This window comes from Osmerus mordax, chromosome 2, assembly GCF_038355195.1.
Source record: "Osmerus mordax isolate fOsmMor3 chromosome 2, fOsmMor3.pri, whole genome shotgun sequence".
Classification (NCBI taxonomy): domain Eukaryota; kingdom Metazoa; phylum Chordata; class Actinopteri; order Osmeriformes; family Osmeridae; genus Osmerus; species Osmerus mordax.
Genome location: NC_090051.1, coordinates 8,823,676 through 8,849,184, shown reverse-complemented (window position 1 = coordinate 8,849,184; position 25,509 = coordinate 8,823,676). Strand labels below are relative to the sequence as shown.

Sequence of the window (25,509 nt, the reverse complement as noted above, 5' to 3'; positions counted from 1 at the left end):
ATGATGGAGGCCAACAGGCTCATTGGGACCTTTAATGCTGCAGACATTTTTCTGTACTCTTCTGTGCCTCGATACAATCCTGTCTTGGAGGTCTACAGACAATTCCTTGAACTTCATGGCTTGGTTGTGCTCTGACATGCACTGTCAACTGTGGGACCTTATATAGACAAGTGTGTGTCTTTCCACATAATTTCCAATCGACTGAATTTACCACAGGTGGACTCCAATCATGTTGTAGAAACATCTCAAGGATGATCAGTGGAAACAGGATGCACCTGAGCTCAATTTTATTGAGTGTCATGGCAAAGACTGTGAATACAAATAATAAAAAAAATACAAATAATAATCATTCCATTTTGGAATATAGCTGTAACATAACATGTGGGAAAAGTGAAGCGCTGTAAATTATTGTATTCTATTATTGTACTGTATTTTCTAAAGCAAACCCTTTGAAGCTTCCTTGTAGAAATAAAAGGCCATTGCATGCAGAGTGGAGAGGTCCCCCACTCCATTGTCCTTTTGTGTGGCTATTTGGTGGTGTGGTGACTCTGCTACAACGTGTACAAGAGAAAAGGGCGATATTTGGGAGGATGAGCAGCACTGCTCTCATCCACCACTTTTCCTCCCGACACACAAAATCTGTGGCACCTAATCAGTGGTAGACTATGCGGAATCTACGCAAACGCACCTGATGTAGCATTAAAAACATCAAAGGCACAGAGTGTTAACCATTAGACGGCTGCATGACCCATGTACAGCAGCATGGTTGTGCCCTCACCTGTAAAACGTCTAGCCTCCCCTTCCAAGCGAGCCACAGCATGTGGAAAATGTTTCAATTGACCTGAGGCAAGTAAACATGTGTGTCTTGCACAGCCATTTGTGTTCTGCATCTCATTCATTAAAAAGGCTAACTGATATATTATTTTGGCTAGCCGCTAGCTGGAAGTTTGTTGGCGGCAAATTCTAGTGCAGTGTGCATTCTTGCAAGATACCAAACCGCTCATCCAACTTCAGTTGAAACTCCTTGGATCCTGAGCTATACACCTGCCAGATTTCAAATCCAAACAGTGCCCGGTTCTCTAGATAGACGAGCCACACACACACACACACACACAGACAAACCCACCTCAGCCTGTTTAAGTGCGAATGGTGATCCCTCTGTCTTCAGGTTCTGCAGAATCCCTTCCACACTGCTAGAGTTGAAAAGTCTGTGCTCAGAAAGAGGAGAGAAGACATTGGTAAGCTAAAGCATTGTACAGTGTACTCTACGTTTTGGGATAGTACACTCTAAAATTGTCATGTTTGCTGAACACAAGGCATTTGAAAATATGATTAAAAGGTGAATATGAGATCAAAGTACCCCTTGTGTCACATTTGATTTATGTCTGTGCAACATATTGCACCAACTAAGAATAACAGCACTAATAAAGATATGGTGCAGGAAAGGCAACATCTTTCACAGAACAGTTCATACATGTACCTATTTGCTCAACATAGAGAATGTCAAGTAGACCTAAGGTCAATTTATTTAGTAAGTCCATTTTAGGCAACACAGTCCATCTGATCTGGAAAACAACACTGTAATCTCACTACTCTGGATTGTAGATATCTTATTGAATTGAAGCTTGTGACTGATACATGACTTTGAAGTGGTGATTCTAAAGGAGTCTGTAGGGTACTTGAAGGACTTACCTATCAATCACATCTGTGTGCTGTTGAAGGACAAATCCATTTTCTGCATCGAGAATGCTCTGGGAAGGCCAAATATCTCATTAATGCCTTGATATAACACATATCCATGATCAAACCTTTTAACATTTACATTTAGTCATTTAGCAGACGCTCTTATCCAGAGCGACTTACAGTAAGTAAAGGGACATTCCCCCCAAAGCAAGTAGGGTGAAGTGCCTTGCCCAAGGACACAACATAATTTAGCACGGCCGGGAATCGAACTGGCAACCTTCAGATTACTAGCCTGATTCCCTAACCGCTCAGCCACCTGACTTTTAGAAATGAAAGATTCTTTTTCCAATTTTGTTTTACCTGTTTCTGGTAGGAATCTAGTATTCTAGAAACATCTGCATTGGAGGGAGACCTCAACTCAACCAGGTCCTTCTCAAGGGCTGCAATCTAGGGCAAAAAAGATAATAGGAAGTCAGTTTGGATATTGCTTAACACTGAGACTGACAGAAAAAGACTAGATAATTATGGTAAAATAGGTGTGCAATGTATATACTTCCCCCCTCAATTGCAGAGATTTATTAGTGAGTGGTTTGAATTTACCTTCTGAGACTTCACAAAGTGAGTGGCCACCCCTGCTCTCTGCACATCAAGTCCTTTTAGACGAAAACCCGTCAAGGCAAGGAACAGACCTAGCTTGCCTTGCAACCTCGGCAGGAAGTAGCCACCTCCAACATCAGGAAACAGCCCTGACAAGTCAAGACACACCAAGAGTTCAGTAAACTACTGTTGGACTAAAAGTCCAAATCCTTTATGGGATTCAATTGATTGATTAGAGTCCATAAGAAGAAAGATGACCACATATATCCATGTTTTCCAGGTAAAAACGTTTTTGAATAAATGGGAGTGTTTTTCAATCCCCTAAGGAATGTACAAATACTGTACAGTATATACGTATATTATAGACATACCTATCATACCCTCTCTCTTGACCTGACTATTTCAAGAAGATATATTTGTGAATCTGTGTATTTTACAGTATGTGCGTGACCAGAGGCATCGTTAGACCCTTTTTACTGGGGCACGTGCCCCAGTATAAATCTGCTGTGCCCCAGTAAAATCAAAAGTTTGAGTTTTAACAATTTACTTTATTAGTCAGTGCATTCATTTAGATTGATAATCCCAGAAAAAATAAATGCAGTATCCCAATCAATGCTAGTAAAAATCAAAGCAGTTTAACCGAAAACACAAACCGATGGCCGCAGAATTCCATGTCAGTGCGCTCTTCTGAGCTTGCCAAATAGCCACTGCAGCACACACACAGAAGTACAGGTGTCGGACTCTGCACACAAGTCAGAATTGAGGTTGGCTAAAGAAAGTTTCTAAATGATAAGCCTACAGATCATCGTAATATGACTAAAACATAAAAACAATATTACATGAGGCTCCAAGGGCGTAAAAACATGGTTTAGACGTTGGGGGGGGTCCATTTTTTTTTTTTTTTTTATTTGCTTACACATTTAGCTCGGTATCAAGTTAGCCTACTTACTGTCTGAAAAAAAACGCATATGATCGGCTGCTGGTCCAGTTTTCTCCGCTTTTTAAGTAACCTTAAATCCTCCATTAGCCTACCTCCTCTTCACCAAGTTAACTAACGTTACTTTCTAGTGTAGTCTCACATTCAAATTTCTCACTTGATCACCTGCATGTCCAGAGCATGTCCCTGTTTGGCCAATGCTTTCAGCATGCCTGTCTCTCTCCTTGTCTCTCTGTGCTGCCTGCATTGTGACCACATGTCATTTTATCAGAAGAACAGCGACTGACCTTCATGATCTATCATTAGTGTGTTTGCTGCAAGCAAAAACACTATTGTTATTCTGCATACTTATTATTATTGTTGGAATGCTGCTTCAGGCCATGGGTGCTATGACTTTTCAGTGTTGTACCTCTTATGCTTGAATTAATATAAATCAATATTCATAATTTTTATACATGGGTTTCCAATGGAGTTTTCTTTCAAATCCTCTCAAACTTCTTTAAACTTCTTCAACTTCCAAATCCTTCTTCTTCCTCAATCTTTCAGCTAGAGCCACCATTTAAACTTTAAAATTTTGACAAAACCCTAAACTATTTTTAAATAATTCAGCTTTTTGATATCTATTCAACTTTTTTCAATATCACTGATTATGTATCATGACTTTTTCAAGCCGTTTCTGAGATTTACATGGGTGTTTACGTGAAACCCTAGAGTGCAGACTGAAACGCTTAGAGTGGAGGGCAGCTTCGGATGTCGTTGAAAAAATATTTCTAGTTTGCCAGCATTGCCACAATTTTCGCTCTTCATGCTTCGTTTTTGGATCAATAGATAGCTAATTTTGTGCTGGTCGTAGACAGTTGTCTGTTGAATCCAACAGACGTACACATTTGTTCAGAGCCCCACGAAAGCGAGACAAAGTCCAACTCTCGCCCCATAGAGACCAATGCAAATATGGTGACAAAATCGTCAGAGAAAGTAAAGAATATATTGTGCTTATTAAAGTTATGTATTGTGCTTATTAAAGTTATGAACTTAGAAGTGTGCCCAGGCTTAAACATTGGGTCTCACAGTGTGGGAAGCAGGCTGTTCTTTGTGTCTCTAATTTTTCATTTTCAGAAACAACCTTGAGTCTGGGTGGAGACGGCACCCGAGCAGGTGGGACGCGGAGGCAAGAACAACTCCCTGATGCACGAGAGAACAAGCTCAACCCTCTTTTCATCTTTCTGTTTTAATTGCACTGTATATTATATGCTGGGGAGGGAAAGATAGCCAGTTGGACTTCGTGAACCAGCCCAAACTCTGTTGCGGGTAGGGAAACTTAGACAACTCCAGAGCTCTGTACTTGTTGATTTCCAACTGCTGCATTAAAGCTGATATTATCGGACCTCTGCGACTCCAGACCACTCTTTCTAGAACACAGATTTGTGTCATAGAATATCATCATTACTTATTGGAATAGACACAAAGATTTTGAATCCTTCAAAAGCAAAAAGAACAAGATTTTGAAACTGCCGGTAGAGTCTTATTTCTGACCGCACAGAAATATAAAGGACATCTCTGGTTTCGGCAGAGTCTTGGGTCTCGAAAATATCCTTACTTTTTGGATTGGACGTATAGTTTTGCGTCTAGGTCAACTTGTTTGAGGTGTGGATGCTAGGTAAATGTTCGTTGTTCTCTCTGCCTAGCTTGTTAGCCATCACAGCTGCGCCATCACCGTGGCAACCAAACAAACACGCACCAGGAAAGCAAAAGGAACACGTTTTCGAAACTGCAGGTAGAGTCGTATTTCTGACTGCACAGACATATAAAGAATATCTCTGGTTTAGGCAGAGTCTTGGGTCTCGGAAAATATCTTTATTTTTTGGATTGGACGTATAGTTTTGCATCTAGGTTAACTTGTTTGAGGTGTGGATTCTAGCTACATTAGTTATTCTCTCTGCCCAGCTCGTTAACGATCACAGCTGCTCCATCGCCGTGGCAACCAAACAAACACGCACCAGGAAAGCAGAAGGAACACGTTTTCGAAACTGCAGGTAGAGTCGTATTTCTGACTGCACAGACATATAAAGAATATCTCTGCTTTCGGCAGTCTTGGGTCTCGGAAAATATCCTTAGATTTTGGATTGGACGTACAGTTTTGCGTCTAGGTTATCTTGTTTGAGGTGTGGATTCTAGCTACATTTCTCTTATTCTCTGCCCTCAGCGCGTTAGCAATCATAGCTGCACCATCACCGTAACGACAGACACACACCACTCAGTCTCTCACACAGGTGATTGGTACGTTTACTTGACCATGAGAAACCCGATTACTAGCAATTGTCGGTTTATGCCAATAATACGATTACTCCGTTTACATGTGTAATTAGTTATGCGATTACTCAATAAGCGCGTCTACATGATTCTTTTTATTAATCGTTGTAGGCTCCACGGACAAAACTTGCACCATCATCCTTCAGCAACAAAGTGTCGCCGTGTCTTCCTGTATCGGCCCTACTGCTGTATGTTTCATTCAATCAACACATTGCATCCTACTAAGAAAGCCGAGTAAACGCACTCAATGCACACATCTGCTACTGCTATTACTATCCCAACTATAATTTCAGCTGTTAAGACTATAATATGCTTTTTATGACTAGCTAGCCTAGGCCTACTTCTTCTTCTGTTTACCAGTTCAGCTTTCAGCTTCTCCTGCATTGTATTTCAGCTCTTAGCGTTGTTAGATGATGCAGTTCAGTTTCCACACTGCCTCTTTTGTGTGACTTACACATTTTTGACATTCATTTCAGCTTGCGGGTATTTTCTCATTTCTGTATGTTCTGCAATTTAAGAAAAATAATTTCATCTTTCAGCATTCCAACGCATTTTCAGCAGGAAATGCCTTTCTAATGCCTTCCCCCCTAAAACTCAGTCAATATTTGGCCTACATAGACAACGTAGGTGTCAAAAGTTTCGTCTTGGTAGCGATTGAGTTGCTTCTATTGGAATTTACGTTCCGTTGCATGGTTTAGGCTTAAGTTAAGTTTTTGTGGCGAAAAGTGAAGCTAACGGTGGCTAATTTGCTAGCCACAGTCACTGACGTTACTAACGTCACTGCGTCACTAACGTCACGAAAACACGCGTGACTACCTTTGGCAGAACATTCGTTTTGCATCGGTTAACTTGGGGGATAGCTAGGCTAACTATAGCTTTACTGCAAGGCAGCTGCAGAAACGCCACAAGAAAAGAGGCCAGGGTGATAACTATTTACTCATTTTACTTTGTGATATGACACACAATTGTGATGTGTAATGTACAATATAAGCTGATATTATTAAGGAAGTACATCTACTTTCGGAAACAGTAGTCTACTATTTCACTGAAGTATTAGCATCATGACATTAGCCTGTGTTGCCCGGGCAACACATACTACAGTGGTCTATGATGTAGCGTTATCTGTTTTCAATCGTTAAAATAAACATTCGTCACATATACATTTTCGTTGTAGGATTTATTCTGACATTAGAAAACGATTTGTTGGTGAAATTACCATTACCTGTGGTTTCAAACCAGTGTAGCTCACTGCAACGCTGTAGCTTACGCGAGACACACTACAAAAACATCTACACTATACAGCTGTTTAGGAAGTCAAACGGCGACAGAACATGTTCGGCACTCCCCTTACTTAAATCAAAAGTCTAACTACTAACCTGAACTTCATTGCCACAGCCTAAACGTTGTCAATCTGTTCATAAAAATAATTAATTTCACCTTAAACCGTACAACGGAACGTTAAATCCAATTCAACCAACGCAATCGCTACCAAGACGAACACAGCAGTAGTCTAGTACTGTACCGTAGTAGTACAATTTACCGGGGCAGCTTCTCCACACAGGGCTATATCGCATTTTGCGTTGTTACTGACAATGATCGCTACCAGTGAGCTTTTTATGAATGAGCGATTTTCCACTAAATAAATGTCAAGCTTATTTACGTTTTGGGGGGCATATTTTCAGTTAGCAGATGGTACTGTTTGAATCGCGATTCCATCTTCTACTACTGGGTAACGTCGTAGAATAATCTTCAAAGGGGGTTCTTTATTAATGAATGAATGCAATGAGTAGGCTAAATGCCTGAAATATCATGAGAAGGGAAAAACTTAAAGTGACGTTTAAGTCATAGAGATTAGGGCAATTTTTTCACCGGTCTGCCAAATTTATTCGTTTTGATTCAACGATGAGGCTGCCTCTTGCAGGGGAAATGAGAAGACATCTATTTCATTCTACACTTCACTCGTATTTTCAGTTGTAAATGAGCAGCAAAAAAAATGCTTTAAAATCTATGTAATCTTTATAAATAATAAGTATGCATTTTTATATAAAATATACAGAAATATCAGTTGTAAAAATGTCATTCAAAAACGGACCCCTGTGCAACCGACGCAAGCAAGCACACCCTACAATTTCCCCAGAAATTGTACCCTCTCTAGTTATTTGTATTTTTTTTCCTCCCACTTTTTTCCGTCGCCTACTCCTTTCACACCGTTGAAGCTAGAAACACCATTCAAACTTCATTTGATAAAGTCTGAACTGCTCTAGTGTGCTCATCAGGGGCGGTTTTAGGCACGGGCGGACCGGGCAGCCGCCCGGGGCGGCATTTTTTCATGTCACGTGGGGGGCGCACGAGCATAAAATAAATAAATAAAAATCTCTGTGCAGCGAAGCGGTTTTCTCTTTTCTATCATTTCACTGTGTGGGGTATTGGCAAATTGGCGCCCCCTTCAGGCAGCTGCAGGCACCCCTGCTTGCTGAGAAGGTGCCGTGCACAGAAGCTGTGTGAAAAAAGGGGAGGGGGACAGACCGCTCACCTGACTTGGTCTCCCCAATGGAACGGACAAGAGGGGGGGAGGTCCACTGTATAGTGCAATACTCTAAATTAGTGGGCTAAAGTCAGTTGCACCTCGACTTTCTTCCAAATAACGCACATTTCATTCATAATATTATAAATATAGGCCTAAAGTTCCTGCACATTTTTTTTTTTTTTTAATTGTGTGAAATGGCTAATAAAAACATGTAACACAAAACGATTGTGGTCACCAAGGTGAATTGGTTTAGTCTTGACTTCTGGTCGTGAGTGACAGTGTTGGGGGGATGGGAAATCTGTTGACTGTTGAGTGCCAAAGAAGATGGACAGGAAAAGGCCATCAGAAAGTAAGCCATCAGGTGCCCAATTTCGAAAAAAAAGAAAAGAAGAAGAGGAGAAACGAGAAAAAGATAAAGGTATGCAAATATGTCTCTGTATGATTATTACGGTATCCATGTCATGAATGAAGGGCTAATGTTAATTGGTGGGTATAGGCTAACTCTTACGTTTGTTAGCCTTTTTGCTATGATGCTTGCTATGCAACAACATTTCGGTTTTAACTCAACAAACACGAGATAACATTTCACCACAATAGTGTGCTTTGCAACAAAACTGTTACAAGTTCAGTTATTATTTATTTTCATTATTTAGGTTAGGCCCTGTAATTAGCCAACAGAATTTTCAAATCTGTAGGTAGTTTCAAAGACGAACATTTGCTATTTGCTACAACTATATTTTGTGACAAAGTATAGTTTAACGTCCGAACTAAAAGTGTTCCTCCCTAAAAGTTATATTAATATAGCATGTAATAAGAGACATTTAGCGTGTAAGGGCATGTTTATGTAACCCTCCTATTATGTTTGGTGTCAATTTGACCCCAGGCTGTTTTAGCTGTATAGAACATAATCGGTAAAACCGATTATGTTCTATACAGGGTGGGGACGCGAAGGGCGTCTCGCCCTGGGTGTAATTCAATGTAGAACTGCCACTGGTGCTCATTGCGTGTGCTCATTTTCTCATTGATAACTTGTAAGTTTTTAAGGTATTAAAGTTTAAAGTGCTAAAAAAATGAATGGGTTTCAATGGTTCAGAATGTTCAAGTCAAATTCAATTGTGACGTCATGCACTGACAGAACTGTTTCTCACCGCGTCAATTTTTGACACTGTTTAACACTTTCCTGCCTGAATATGCAGACCTTTTCAAATAATATACCTGAACTGTTTATACCATTTTGAAGACAAGATTTAGGGCTTTCTAATGATGTAAATATTTATATGATCATGTTAGGCAAATCATACTTTATCAAGACGATTTCACGGAGCCATTCTGACAAAAATCTTCTCCGTCTGCATTACTTTTTTAGAAAACCTCATTTTTAACCACTTTCACTACAAGATAGAGGATATGTTAGAGCGTATGAAATGTGCGTACGTTTGTCGTGAATTCAGAACAGCAGGCAGATTTAAGATAGACTATTTTGTTTAAAAGTTATGACCACTTAAGTGATGAGTGGGATAACACAATTCCAAGCTAGCACGATGGCTCTCCATAACTAAAAACGGTTGTACTTTTTTCCACAATCGACCAAATTGGCAAAACAAGGTATGTACATTGAGCTTAAAGTGTACATAATCTAGCTAGATAATTTTTCTTTAAGCAAGTTTCACAAAAATCAGCAAAAATCGAGGCTCAACACTGTCATAGCCGACCGTCACGAACAGCCAAACCGGGGTCACGAAAGGTATCTGCAGCTGGCGTTACTACGAACAAAGGCTTCGTAACTTAAACGTTTTTACTTTAAGTTGACGATATTGAACACAGATGTTAAGAAACTTGTCTTTACTCTAAATATCTTCTCCGTTTTCAATTTGAAGCAGTAAATCTAACACGAATTAACATTCTAGTGACGAGTGCTTACAACGCTAGCTACGACTGTCATCATACAGTACTGTAGCTGCCATAGAACGGCGTAACTAGCTACGTCTATCATTCGTTACCTACAAACAAATGCTTCGTAACAGTATTTACTTTTTATCGGCGATATTGACAACTGAGGTTAAGGAACTTGTCTTTAATCAAAAGATCGTCTCCGTTTTCAATTTGAAGCAGTATCTAGCTTACTGTAGGAAATCTCCCATTGCATCCTCTCTCTAGCATCTTCGGCTAAAGATGGACGACAATGACGATGCATGCATTATTCACGCCTACGGTGTTAATACAGTCTGTAAAAATACCACTTTGACACACTTGCAAGAAATGATCCGCTGGTTAAGGCCGATTTATACTTCTGTGTTTTTACAGAGACGGAGACAGGGAACACCCTCTCCGTCAAGGAACGAGATAAACACTCGACAACGACTTACAAAAAACCTTTGTGCCACCTACTCTTCTGGCGGTGAATTGTTTTCAGCACCCACAGCCTTTGGAGTACTATGAATTCAACCATTCCGTCTGTCCGTAACGGAGTCGGAGAAGTATAATTTGGCCTTTAGATGTAGCATGATCTTATTTACCACCCACAATAGTTCTGCTTTTTTTGCAGCAGCATTCTGAGTTAGAGTAGCTAGCTTTTCCAGTTGCACAACAAAGTCACATAATGTGACGAGATTGAATTTAAAAAACTCACCAGGGATAACGACAACATCGGCAACCCTGCACTATGGATTATTATTTTGATGTCATCTTTAAATTAAGTGTCTGAACAGGACTGGTTGTGCAGGCACACATGATTAGTTTCTCCTTCATCTTGAAAACTAAAACCTAGATTCTAGGTTAGAAATGTTGACAATGACCAACAGTTGCTATGTTACAAGAAACAAGGAACCAATCCGATTGGCCAACGCTCTTCCCTGTTCCACTGTTCAAACTTTTTTCTGTTTCTACATCTTTCAATTATTAATACTTTTCAGAATGGGTTTTATTCGCCAAGAAACATCACACAGACAAGGAATTTACTGTGGCAGGAAGGTGCACACATTAAACATATAAGAATCTTAAATAAGAAGTGTACAAGTCTAACTAATACTAAGGGTTTAACCCGTTAAGGAGTAGCGTCACACATATGTGATCGTTCGAAAGCGGGCCCCACAGAGTACCGTCACACGTGTGATTCTGAACATTCCAACCGACTATTTTCCGATAGACAAAAACTATATGACAAACGCTATAGTATGGCTTCAAAATTTACAATTAGGAGGCTAACAAGTAACACTAGCAGGTAGTAGCATTGCTACGAGTATTATGCTAGGTTGCTAGGTAACGGAAGCTAACTAAAACTAGCTAACTTCCGTTTTGGAAAAATAACTCACTCTGGTAGAAGCGTCGGTAATATTTATAACTCACTCCTTAAAAGGTTAAAAATGTAAAAGGTTTAGAATGAAATAAAATATAAAATGGCTCTAACATAACGCTTTAACATTTATGAAATTAAATAAGCTACCCTTTTCATCACTCTTTTTTCTCCTTTTTCAACCGTGAGAAAATATTGCAATGCATAACAATGACAGATATACTTTTAACACTGTCTCACCATTTTGGTTTCAAAGCAACACTTTTTTTCACCTTCATACTGCTGACATACTTTTGTCTGCTATGATATTGATAACTGTTATGCAATATACTCTTCATCACTATATTTGCTCATTTTTCTAACTTCAAACTTTTTTCTGTTTCTCAATCTTTCATTCTTTCATACTTTTAACGCTTAAAAATGTATGAAAGTCAATAAGATACTCTTTTCATCACTGTTTTTTCTCCATTTTCAACAGTAAGAAAATATCGCAATGCATAACAATGACAAATATACTTTTAACACTTTTTCTCACCATTTTGTAATGGTGAGAACATTTTTGGTAAAACCTTCACTATTCAAGCCATCAAAACAATCGTTTCAACTGCTTTCAGCAAACACACACATTTTCTTCAGGAAATGTACCTTTCTAGTTTAATATTCTGCTTTTACGAGGCTTCTCGTTTTATTTGCTTACACATTTAGCTCGGTATCAAGTTACTTACTGTCTGAAAATTTTTTTTGTATGCTTGGCTGCTGGTCCAGTTTTCTCCGCTTTTTAGGTAACCTCAAATCCACCATTACTCTACCTCCTCTCTAACAAGTTAACTAACGTTACTTTCTTTGCTCTCAACTGACTGAAAAAAAAGAGTTTTTAACCCTAACCCTAACCCTAACCATGACAACGCAGAATGACGCAAGGTGGATTCAAACGAAATCACACAAGTGTACAATTAGGAGGGGATGTATATATGTCTATGGGGGGGATTCACACACTTGTTTGTAAAAATAAATAAGACATAACAAGAGACCGATCCATTGACAGGGTTCATAAAAGGAGAACATATATTTTACATATATGTTCTCCCCCCCCCCCAAAGAATTTGTGGTTACGCCCTTGTGAGGCTCAAAAAACAGTATTTGCGCTCAAATGATAGCGAAAAAGATTTGTGCGTACGCATTAACTATTGATGTCCCTGCCAAAGCTGATATCAAACTTGCGTCCCTGAACTTTTGTATAGTGGGGTAAGCCAGGGGAGTTTCTATAGCCTAGTAGTGCATTGTGCGCAGCAAGCTTGAAAAAAAAGGGATATGAATTAGTGATGTGTCGTTCGTGAACGATTCGTTCATTTTGAACGAATCCTTACAAGGACTCGGGAGTAACGAGTCCTCTCAAAGAGTGATTCGTTCATTTTCTCGTGGCCGCGCATCAGGACTGTTGCATAGGCTCGTCCAAGTAAACATAAATGATTCGTTCATTTCCCGACTCGGTCTTTCTACGAGTCTTTGGATCCTTTTTTCACGTGACCCGCATTGTATTTTTTAGTAGAGGAAACAGTTTCCTCATTCCTTTCGCGTGGCCGCTGTTTTAGTAAGACATGAATGATATTCGCTCCAGTCATCATACTGACTGGTTTTGTTATTTTCACTTTACATTTACACTTACAGTTTAGTGCAGTGTAATTGTTTGCCGTGATAATTAAATGCTAGTGTGATAATAAATGACCAAATCATACAAACTGTCATGATACATTATTTTAATGCAGGAATTTCTTTTAAAATAGTATCTGCTGGTGCACATGTCATGCACTAACCTACATGAGAATAGGATACGTGTTTGCAGTGGACGGATAGCACCTCCCCCCCCCCCGTTGAAATGAACGAATGACTCGAAAAAAGATTCTTTCATTTTACTGAACGAGATTCAAAGAACCGAATCAGTAAAATGATCCGAACTTCCCATCACTAATATGAATAGGGGCCTGTGCCCCAGTAGAGTTTTATGTCTAACAACGCCTCTGTGCGTGACCCTTAATAACTATGTACAGTCAACTCAAATTATTGGCACACCTGCAAAGATAAAAAAAATTGGGGGGGGGAGAAAGACTACATCTCTTAATCTTACAGTCAAGGGGGTTAGAGGGGTTGTAAATGTGCAGGTGGGGGGGGGGGGGAGGATTGTATAATCCCAGAATACCGGCACATTTTGTTGTAAACAGAGGGTATTCTTTCTCTGCTGTTTTCTACAACATGCTATAAATGTTCCAGTATTTTGGGGTCACTTGCAGGAAGTTTGACTGAATAATGGCTTCTGATATATTCTAAGGTCATGTCTTTTGGGTCAGAATATCTGGATAAAGCAGTTCATGCACAAAAGTACAATTTCTCTGGAGCTTCATGTTTAGATCGTTCAGATGGCCCAGTATGACCACACCAAAAAAGTCGGACAGCCAGTCTGTGTCTTGTAACTCGGGGAAGTTGTCAGCTTTACCAACCGTATCCAACCAATCAAAATACTTTCCCCAGGCTTAGCCAGCAGACATTTGAATGATACAAGTCCTGGTGCTCTGCCTCTGTGTCATTGAGCAGCTGAACGAACTGACAATGGTTAAACCCCCTTGCCCGTATAAAGTTTACAAGTTTCACAACCACTTTGACAACATGTTGGAGCTTCAACACACCTTTACACAAAGCTTCTGGATGAATAATACAATGAAGAAATATATAAATTCCTCAGTTTGGGCTTTTTTCTTTTACTTTGTCCTGTATTTTTTTTTAATAGGCCAATGTTCTTTCCGGTTAGATTTGGGGATCCATCTGATGTGACTTTTTTCAGATTACACCACAGTAGGTTCATTTTTTCCAAGCAGGCAGACACACTGTCATATAAGTCAGAGTCCCTGGTTGTCCCCATCATCGATTCCATTGCAAGGAGTTCCTTTTGTTTCAACTTTATCATTAATTCCTCTGACAAAAATGTAAAGTTGAGCGGTGTCTTTCATGACAGTACTCACATCCTGTGCGATGGAAAAAAGATTGAAACCATCTGCTTTCTTTTTCAGCTCGACTTCCACACGCCTGGTGATGGTTTGGCGTGACAAGATAATTTTCTCAAATTGGCTTTTACTATTAGGACAAAGTTTGCTAGCAGTCTCCACCATACACTCTTTCACAAACTCCCCTTCACCAAAAGGCTTGCTATGCTTTGCAATTTGATGTGCCACTATTTATCTTGCCTTATTTACCGATTGGAGAAGAGGTCTGTTTCGCTCTGGATAAGAGTGTCTGCTAAATGTAAATGTAGTAAAAAAACATTTTGTCAGGTTTTTAGGTTTGTGGCAAGTTTAGAGGTCTTGCTTGCCTTTTCCTGAAAGGACAGATTGATAGTATAGTTGGCATTCTTGCTTGAAAAATTACGACAGATTGCATTCCTTAAAGGTCCCATGACATAAAATGTTCACTTTAGGAGGTTATTTAACATGAGTTCCCCTAGCCTGCCTTTAGTCCCCCAGTGGCTAGAAATTTTGATAGGTGTAAACCAAGCCCTGGGTTTGGCCTTTGAGAAAAAGAGCTCAAACGCTCGGTTTTGAAAATGTTACTATTATGACATCATAATTGGAAAGGTTACCTCCCCTTTCTTTGCCCGCACAGAGAATTTGGCCCACCAATGATAAAATGAGCTACGAACATGCAAGCGTGATATTGTTTTTTCCTCAAGAGACATCATGGCTTGCAAACGACCGAAGCATGGCAGTTAGCCCCGCCTCTTTCTTCCTCATAGCATTTAAAGCTACAGACACAGAAACGGCGTGTCCTGAGGAAAGCTCATTGTGGGACTGCTCGTAGTGGCTGTAATTCTGCACCAAGGCTGAATTTCGGGAAAGAAACTTCAGATACAGTATTAGGGTACCACTAAGGCCTATACAAAAGCATCCAAAAACAGCATGTCATGGGATCTTTAAAAACTGCAATACTTTCGTGAGATATCAGACATACTGCCTTCAGTCCTTCATTAGTAAGTCTACTTTTCTTTTTCCATGCACAAATCTTTCCCATCAATGTCGTCAAGCATGGAGATAACCGTGAGCGCATTCAGATTAAGTGAACCTAGTCCATCTATTGGAGTTTTTTATATAGTGTGTAAGAAGTGATTTTTAGTTCCAAAATCTAATAACATTTCATTTATTTTAATCGGCTTGCGGGCCAGATTGAAATGCCACTCAGGGCAGACCCTGTGATTCGCACATCTCGAGAACCGTTGAAACGATCAACTTCACTCTTGGCAGGTGTGTCGAGAGTGAGTTGTTTGGATGATATTGAGATTACATTTCAAAAGGACCTGCCGATATAAGGCTGTTCTTGGCGAAGTACCATGAGCGCTGACAGCCCCGGTAAATCCACATTACCTCACCTCTTCGAAAAAGAAAATCTTCTATTAGACTATCTTTTTAATTAGACCACATATTAAACGTTTAAACAACCAATTTGTCGGCCCCAAAAAATCTTAAAACTACATTTCATGACAACAGTAGTATATAGAAATTTTTACTGCTATAGGGTACAGTTATGACTTTTCTCCCCAGTGTTGGTATTGGTAACCCTGCCGCCCGCAGCCTCAAACTCCCTTGGTGTAAAAGGGGTATATGTAATACGGGTAGACGGTATGAATGGTAGAGACATAAACAGGTATGAATTTGCCCTACGGTATGGATTTTGATTATACCGTGCTGATCGCAGTAGAGCCTTCCAAAAATAAGATTTGCCACAGCCTCATTCACACCAGGCACGGCATAAAATTACCATATGGAACTTAAACGCAAACATCACAATCAGTCTGCACAAACATTGCAAGCAGTCTTCCACATCCTCATAACCAGTATTGCAAAGATGGAGGAGAGCCTTGTATTCATGGTGTCTAGCCACCCGACATTAACACTAGAAGCGGCAAGCCATTTTCCCCTACTTATAGTGCCTTTAGGGGTCCAATTGGCCTGTGAGTCTACAGACGGAGACATTGTTACTGACACGTAATGGTCGATAGTTGGCGCGTCTTTCACGTAGCTAAAGGCAAGGTTGGAAAATGAATTTATCTTCGGCAATCTGTCATCCATTTCCCTGTTGTTAGTTGGTGATTAGCAGTTGGTCTATAGTAGCCCGAAATTATAAACATGTAAAAGTCAGCTGACTGATCGCTTTGTGGTCCACAGTCAAAAGTATAACACAGGGACATCATAAACTTTCAATGGCCTAATTAGATCCAGTTATACTGGCAGAACATGTAGGCTAATCTTAATTTATTGTCAGGACACGGTCCAAGAAGTCTATTGCAAAAATGAGAGCCAAGTGGTGTAATTGGTGGCCAAGCGGCGAAGCCACCTTAAGTGTTTCTATGTATTCTTCTTCTTATTATTATTATTGGTTGTGCTTTGCCTTCGGCAAGGGCACAACCTTTGTTCTCTCACATATATATTTATTATTATTATTGTTTATTTTCGCGCCCCTAAGGATGCCTCAATATTTGGACTACATACACAACGGTGGTGTCAAAATGTTCGTATTGGTAGTGATTGCGTTGGTTGTATTTGTATTTACGTTCATTTGGATGGTTTAAGTTCAAATTACGTTTTTGTGGCGAAAAGTGAAGCTAACGGTGGCTAACTTGCTAGCCACAGTCACTGACGTTACTAACGTCACGAAAACACGCGTGACTACCTGTAGCAGAACATTCGTTTCGCATCTGTTAACTTGGGGGATAGCTAGGCTAACTATATCTTTACTGCAAGGCAGCTGCAGAAACACCACAAGCAAAGAGGCCAGGGTGATAACCAGGCGCGGATTAATGCACAGGCTTGCCTAGGCTGCAGCCTAGGGGCCCCGCGTGTGCAGGGGGCCACGGATTGGCCGGATTGTTTTTTTATATTTTAAATGTACTTTCGCGCGAACAAAATAAAGACGCTAATTGGCCCATATGAAAATTTAAAAAGCAGATGATCGGGTAGATGTGATTTGGGTCACATCTGTCCAATCAGCTGCTGCTGGTCAAATCATGTCAGACAATCATTTTCATCACTCACTGCTATATGGCATAGTGCAGAATGGCCGAAAGAAAATATTTAAGTGGAGCACTAAAACGCAAAACACAGAAATTAAAAGAACAACGAGACCAAAATATACGAAAACACATCCCTAAATTGACAGGATTCTTCAAGCATGCTGAATCTCAATCAACATCCAGTCGAAACCATGATCCACAGTAGGAGTGCCAGCTAGAATTATCGGCTAACATCGTTCACGTTATCAGTGACATAGCACTCCGGCTATTTATGACTTTGCCTGTAACCAACGCCAGCGGGGAGCGCTCTTTTTCGAAACTGGGACTAATTAAAAATAGACTCAGATCCACGATGGGCCAAAACCGACTCAATAACCTTTCTCTGAAGTGAAAATTATGTTCTGCAGCAAATTGGATTTTACCGGCCTCATTAAGGACTTCCCAGAGGAAAATAAAACTAGCAAAGAGCTCTCAAAAATGTCTCATGCATTTCTCGTGGACAAGAATGAGGTATGTATGAAACCAAAACGAGATTATGGCTTATTTCTCCTGTTTCTCATGTTTTTCTCCTGAGAAAAAGCCTCACAAAATCTAAAATTAGTCTCATTTTGGGTTTCATAATAGATCTCATCAAGCTCTGAAATAAGTCTCTGATTTTCTCAAGTTGTGTGCCTCTTTTTGATCTCAGGCAGAGATATCAGAGAGCTCTCTTTATAATCTCAATCTATTCACATCCTAGTCTCATTCATGCATCTCATGCCGAGCTCAGACACAACAACCAAAGAGCTCTCCACAAGCACTCTCTGAATTCTCATCCAAATGTATTGTTTTCTTTAAAAATTAACTCAACTTGCCCATTGTAATGTTGTTTATATGCTTGTCCATGATGAAAGGCAGAATCCTCGCAAAGCAGCTGGGCCGGACTCTTGTCTCTCCAGCCACCCTCAAGCACTGCGCTGACCAGCTGTCTCCGGTGTTTACCTACATCTTTAACACCTCCCTTGAGACATGCCATGTGCCAGCCTGTCTCAAGTCCTCCACCATCATCCCTGTGCCCAAAAAGCCAAGGCTAACAGGACATAATGACTACAGACCCGTCGCCCTGACCTCTGTGGTAATGAAATCTTTCGAGCGCCTGGTGCTGGCACACCTTAAATCCATCACTGACCCTCTACTGGACCTCCTGCAGTTTGCCTACAGAGCCAACAGGTCTGTGGACGATGCAGTTAACATGGCCCTCCACTTCACCCTACAGCACCTGGACTCCCCAGCATCCTATGCCAGGATCCTGTTTGTGGACTTCAGCTCTGCCTTCAATACCATCATCCCCGCCCTGCTTCAGGACAAGCTCTCCCAGCTGAACGTGCTTGATTCCACCTGCAGGTGGATCACAGACTTCCTGTCTGACAGGAAGCAGTGCGTTAAGCTGGGAACACAAGTCTCTGACTCCCGGTCCATCAGCACCGGATCACCTCAGGGCTGCGTCCTTTCTCCTCTGCTCTTCTCCCTGTACACCAACAGTTGCACCTCCAGTCATCCGTCCGTCAAACTCCTGAAGTTTGCGGACGACACCACCCTTATTGGGCTCATCTCTGGTGGAGACGAGTCTGATTATAGGTGGGAAGCGGCCAACCTGGTGACCTGGTGCAGCCAGAACAACTTAGAGCTCAATGCTCTTAAGACAGTGGAGATGGTTGTGGACTTCAGGAAGAACACAGCCCCACTCACACAGGGTGATGGGGGTGACTCCCCAGTCAACACTGTGGAGTCCTTCCGCTTCCTGGGCACTATCCTCTCCCAGGACCTCAAGTGGGAACTGAACATCAGCTCCCTCATCAAGAAAGCACAACAGAGGATGTACTTCCTTCGGCAGCTGAAGAAGTTCAACCTGCCAAAGACAATGATAGTGCACTTCTACTCAGCCATCATTGAGTCTATCCTCACCTCCTCCATCACCGTCTGGTACGCTGCTGCCACTGCCAAGGACAAGAGCAGACTGCAGCGTATCATCCGCACTGCTGAGAAGGTGATTGGCTGCAATCTGCCTACCCTCGAGGACCTGCACACCTCGAGGACCCTGAGGCGAGCGAGGAAGATTGTGGCCGACTCCTCCCACCCTGGACACTCCCTGTTTCAGTCACTCCCCTCCGGCAGAAGGCTGCGGTCCATCAGGACCAATACCTCACGCCACAAAAACAGTTTCTTCCCTTCCGCTGTCTTCAACAAGGCCAAGGGACCACAATGACTTCCTGCTTAAAACACACTGCTTTTTGCACTGCATTACAAAATTGTATCTTGTACATTTGTATTTTTTGTAATATTTGTATTTTTGTATTTTTATATTGTAATTTACGGCAATTTATATTTTTTATTGTATATTTAATTCAATTTTAATCCCAGTACTGCTAGTTTATGTACCCTTAGTATAGATAGTCCACATATTTAAATTTTAGCCCCCTTCAGGTTTATTGTATGCACCTTCCTGCCAAAGCAAATTCCTTGTCTGTGCAAACTTTCATGGCGAATAAATCCCATTCTGGTCTCCAAAAAAAAAAAAAAACATTCCCATGACATTTTAAACAGATGTGTTGATATTTACATGCCGAAAATTGGGGTTAACATAATGCAGACAAAAGCAAATTTAACAATATGTTTTCACTGGATATTTCAAAATCAATAATCTATCAATATTACTTGGACTTGAATAGGACAAATAGAAATGGAAAACAGTAGAGAGGATAACCACACTGTAAAGAAAATCCGCAATTTTAACAGTGAAAGGTAGTAAAGTAGCAACAGTAAAAAACTGTTAATTATAAAACATGAACATGTTGAATTAACAGATAAGTACTGTTAATGTAAATACAAGAAAGTTTGCTAACTTTTGCATTATTGCTTTGTAAAAACTACAACTGTTTTACCGTGAAAACAATGGTAAAGTAGGCCTACACAAAAACCCCAAATGGTAAATCACTGTGTTTAGCCTACTACAGATGCATGCGGTTAGAACTGTTTTTACCCTTTTGTTTTTTCACAATATATCACAATGATATGCTCAACAAGAACATGTGTGTAATAGCAATTTTACGCCAGCACAAAAAATGCTAGTTAAATATACACTGAAAACAATTAGACTGGCCTGGATTGGATTAAACTAAGCATCTTTTGTGTATTTTACACAATTGTGTCATGTTCTTTAGCAAAATGTGATCGCATTGTGTAGAATGCAGAAAGTGTAGGCCTACATGAAATTATTTAGGTCATTTTGTGATAAAGTGAATCAATCAAGTAACCTCTCAGCTTTCAAATTGTCTCGCGATAGCCGTGCAATCGCGCATTGCGCGCAAATCACTCACTCAACGGTTCAGTCATCACTCACTCCATGGCTCAACTCAGTGGAAGAAATTTGTCGTTTATCTATCCATGTGTTTCCAGCCATCACTCATCTCAACTATGTAAGTATGCATGGCTAACAATAGCTACCTGGTGATTTGGGGTTTGACTTTCACAATTTTCTAAAGAAATAAGTTAATGTTAGCATTAGGATTACCTTTGGCTATCACATGCAAGGCAACTACTGTAGCTACGTCCACCATCTTAGATAGCCGACACACCATGAGACTAGCTTGCTATAATTTACATGCTAGTGACACTATATTGTGTCAAACCTGGGAACCGAGTAGGTTTGTCTGAACTTGTGTAATACTTTTGTGTGTTAGCCCCCTTAACTTAGCTATGTGGGGGTGCCCACATGAAACTGGCGGGCCACCTGAGCGTATGTGCATGGCATGGGTCTCCGACCATGTGGAGCCCACATAAGTCTCCGACCACGCGATGTGACTTTCCTACAAATACATACCAAAGACAGTCTAAATCAAAATGTTCAGCTTTCATGTGCTTATTTAGTTGTATAAAAACGACCTCAAATTAGCAACATTAGCAATTTGAGCGGCAAGCCTGAAATTATTGCTAGGCGATGCCGGATATGATGATAAGAATTTGATCTACTGTAAAATCAATTAGATGGTCGAACACTCATGCACCCCAGTTGAGGGGGGAATTGCAGTGCTATAGTCAAAGTTAGCAACCACGTTTTAAACCGACATAACAAAATGCTACAAATGAAGGTACATTATTATTACCAAACGTTTTCTGTTGTTATTACATTTACGTTTTTGTGTGACGTTGCCGCCTCAGAGTGGTTGGAGACTAACGTCGTTCCACTAAATATATTTATGAAAAACCCTGCTCTAGAACTTAGGCTACACAATGTATTAATTGCATGCATGATACAAGTGTTTTTCTGTTGCAGCAGATTTACATTTTCTCACTACATTGTCACCTGGCGTCAGCTCTGCAACCGTGGGCTCTAGTTTTTGTGGTGAGTATTACATGAAGTTGCAATTGCCATTATTGTTGTATGGACTGTTTATGTCAAGACCGTTGGAGGTTCTTTCTGTCTCAGACATTCACTTGCATGTATTTCAAAAACACAAAACCTACTGCGGTGAAAAACATCTGATCCCGGTAATCATGAGTTCATAATTAAGATGGTGTATTCTGTCTGTTATTTTGACTATTTTGGTTCTTGGAGTGGTATTTTGAAAACAAAGTTTTAATATTGGAGTGAACTAGTGTTGCACAGTAAACCTGTACTAAAAAGAGACACTTTTACATAGCTTCAGTGTTCCTGTGCATGCATGGGAGACTCTGACAGAACACCTTCTCTGTAGCACTCCATCCAGTCCAGAACACGGGGTCCTGAAGTCTCGACTTTTACGATACTCAAACGATGCGATGTTAATATACCTCTCTGATCTAACGAGTCTGACTAGCTGTCGTGACCTCTCAGGTGGGCTTTGGCTACGATGGAGAGCTGGAGAGATGGTTGTTCTGCTAGGTTCTCCTGTCTCTGCACAGGAACTGCAGCTCTTTTGCAGTGATCGTCAAGGAGCCTAATGACGAATTATGGTCAGAATTATGTAGGCCCATGCTTAACCCCTTCACCAAGTTTCATACAAATCGGGCTGGTAGTTTTTGCGTAATCCTGTTCACACACATTCAGACCAACATTCAAACACACACACAGGAGAGAAAACATTACCTTCCACCCTGCAACGGTTTTGTCTGGGGGTGTTTACACCAAAAAAAGTCCCACACAGCTTCCTTTTTGGGACTGAGGCCATTGTACAACAGGTCAAGGTACAGCGTAGCGTTAGCATGCCAAGTTGATGCCTTCTCTGCGGAGTGCAGACTGCTTTGCTCTCGCGAGTCACATGACCAAATCGCAGCCGTTGCCATGTTTTAACATATCGCAATATTATTGCAAATGCGATTAGTTGTTGATCCCTAAAAGGAGGGGGGTGTTTTGTGTGTGATCAGGGCAAAAACTGGACATTGACTATTTCCCTGGTAACAATTAAGTCAGGATTTTCCACACCATGGTTACAGTACGCAAGGGGAATTTATCTTAAATTTGTGCTTTCTTTTATTCTTGCAGCCTACATCATGCGCTGTGGAACTCTCGGTGGATGGACACCTGTGGAGAAGGCCAGGGTCAAAAAAGCCTTCATCAACAAATGCCGTCTGAGGGTCGAAAATACACAGATATTAGGAGTGGAACGGTACATGTATTCGTATTAAACCGTACGGTATGGGCGTCATAGTTCGGTGCATGAAATTACACTGAGAATACACGGTATAAAAATGAATAAAACTTAATTTAAACTTAATTAATTAATGTAATACAGAACTACTGTTAGATACTCGTGTTCTTTAGGGACATCTAATATGTAGCTCTGAAGCTCTGATTGGCGCCGCCGTGAGTCAGAGATAGCTAGCAGCACTAAGGACGAGTATGGCGAGTGGTGGCGACCCACGAGAGATAGAGAACCCGCCGGCCTCTTTAAAACCCTTGTGCTGCCTTTGGGTCACATGACCCAAAGGTTCATAACGAACCATCGTTGTGTTTACCCAATTTTACCCAATACAAAAACAAATAAAAATAATTGTCTTTTAACCTTCGCAATATGGGGGGTCTGAGACAGCCCAACGGTTAAAAGAAAATGCTTCACTTTGTTTTTGTATGCGTTAAAATTGCCGCAATACGACGGTGGGTCACAATGACTGATGGGTCAGAATGACCCGAAGATAACACAAGGGTTAAGTTAAAGTTTGGGAAAACTTTGGTTTCCCATTCAGTTACAGTAGTACAGGCGAGAGAGTGGTGGATAAGACGAGCACTGTGTGTCTGCGTTGTTCAGCAGTTGTGGGCAGTGACGTGCAGTCTGGGTAGGCAAGGTAGGCACTGCCTACTTGTGATTTATATATATAATATGTGTGTTATTCCAATTGTTTAGACGTTACGATGACAAACGTAGCAGTTACGCATAATCAAATACAAAAACAATTGTAGAATAAGCAGTGCTTTTACTGTCCGTTCACTGCGGATGACAAGCGAAAAACTCACTTGCGCACTTCCATCCTGTATTCTTCAACATGTACGTTGAAAAGCACAACTCTGCTGTGCCTTTGCACGTAAATATGTTATGCCAGTAATCACCTACGTTACGTATCCAACATGGACCAATTAAAATTGAGATATTACTGGACATTTGCACAGCTAACGTCATTACACCAGCTACATTGTAAGCGTAATCCCTTCAAAATTCAAGTCAAAATGACAGCAGCGGTGTCTGCCGATATCACAGACTGACATCACCGCAAGTCACTGATTGTGGGGTATGTGAGTGGAAATACATCTAACATGCTAACGCATATAACGCATCTGGCGTGTGCTAAATGACAAAAGATATCCGACGCCATCACCCAGGTGTGCCAATCACTGGAACGAGACAAAAACTGTCCTACTTCTCCCTACAGTGCTTAACCAGCCATTAGATACACATACAAATAGGGCCAAAAAAATCTGTGACGCAATCGGAATTGACATGTCATCTTCAATGCGCCCGTATTCACTCATAGAGGAACCTGGTTTGTTTTGCTTTTCCATCTGTTTTACCGAACTCGTACCGAACCGTGATGTCTGAACCGCGGTATGAACCGAACCGTGACTTCAGTGTACCGTTCCACCCCTAATAGATATACATTCTTTATATGTTAAGTTCAGATTGTTCTTCTGCTAATGTTCAGCTTCCACTAAAAGTTTTGTTTTTGCTCAGATATACTGTATATATCTATATAAGGATCCCTACAGAGATGGCCCTTTCTGTCAAAGTGATCATTTTTGTTTAACATTAAATAAAGGGTCCATTTGCATGCATTTGTTGAACGTTTCCTTGATTTTTTTCCATTAATATATAAATATATATGACTCATATATTGCTCAATATTAGCTCTGGTACTGCTCATTTTCTTTCCTAATGAGAACAAAGTGAGCCATTAATGAGACTGAGCAAGTTATCTCCATCAAGTCTCAACTATGACTCCTGCTAATGTTGCTCTGTCTCACCTATTGCTCCTAGTGAATTTTAGGAGCAACACTTGAGAAATGGTTCAGATAAAATTGAAATTAAAACGAGGCTGAACTGAGAGTCACAGTTTTGTCTCATGAGCTGTAGAATAGCAACCTTTGAGCAATAACATTTTCCTCTGGGTTCTCTGCCAGAAAATCAAGAAAGAAAACATTCGAAAGGTAGGACTAGAGATACAATGTGGAGGAGGGGGGGGGGGGGGGGCTCACACAAAGAGCAGCCTAGGGGCCCCTGACCACCTTAATCCTCCGCCCCTGGTGATAACTATTTACTCATTTTACTTTGTGATGTGAAACACAATTGTGAAATGTAATGTACAATATTAGCTGATATTATTAAGGAAGTAGGCCCACATCTACTTTCGGAAACGGTAGTCTACTATTTCACTGAAGCCTTAGCATCATGACATTAGCCTCTGTTGCCCGGGCAACACATACTACAGTGGTCTATGATGCATCTGTTTTCAATCGTTAAAATAAACATTCCTCACAAATACATTTTCGTTGTAGGATTTATTATGACATTACAAGTAAACGATTTGTTGGTGAAATTATCATTACATGTGGTTTCAAACCAGTGTTGCTCACTGCAACGCTGTAGCCTACGCGAGACACACTA

At 40.7% G+C, this 25,509-nt stretch overlaps 1 protein-coding gene across 1 annotated transcript in view; it reads right to left on the bottom strand.

The window, feature by feature from the left end:
* Window positions 1–25,509, bottom strand: part of hibch (3-hydroxyisobutyryl-CoA hydrolase) — a 124,934-nt gene that overhangs the window by 43,958 nt on the left and 55,467 nt on the right. The window contains exons 8-11 of the mRNA XM_067228908.1: window positions 2,284–2,429; window positions 2,044–2,130; window positions 1,693–1,751; window positions 1,127–1,208 (exon numbers count right to left, since the gene is read on the bottom strand). Coding sequence (XP_067085009.1) covers window positions 1,127–1,208; window positions 1,693–1,751; window positions 2,044–2,130; window positions 2,284–2,429 — 374 coding nt within the window. The remainder of the gene's footprint in view (window positions 1–1,126; window positions 1,209–1,692; window positions 1,752–2,043; window positions 2,131–2,283; window positions 2,430–25,509) is intronic.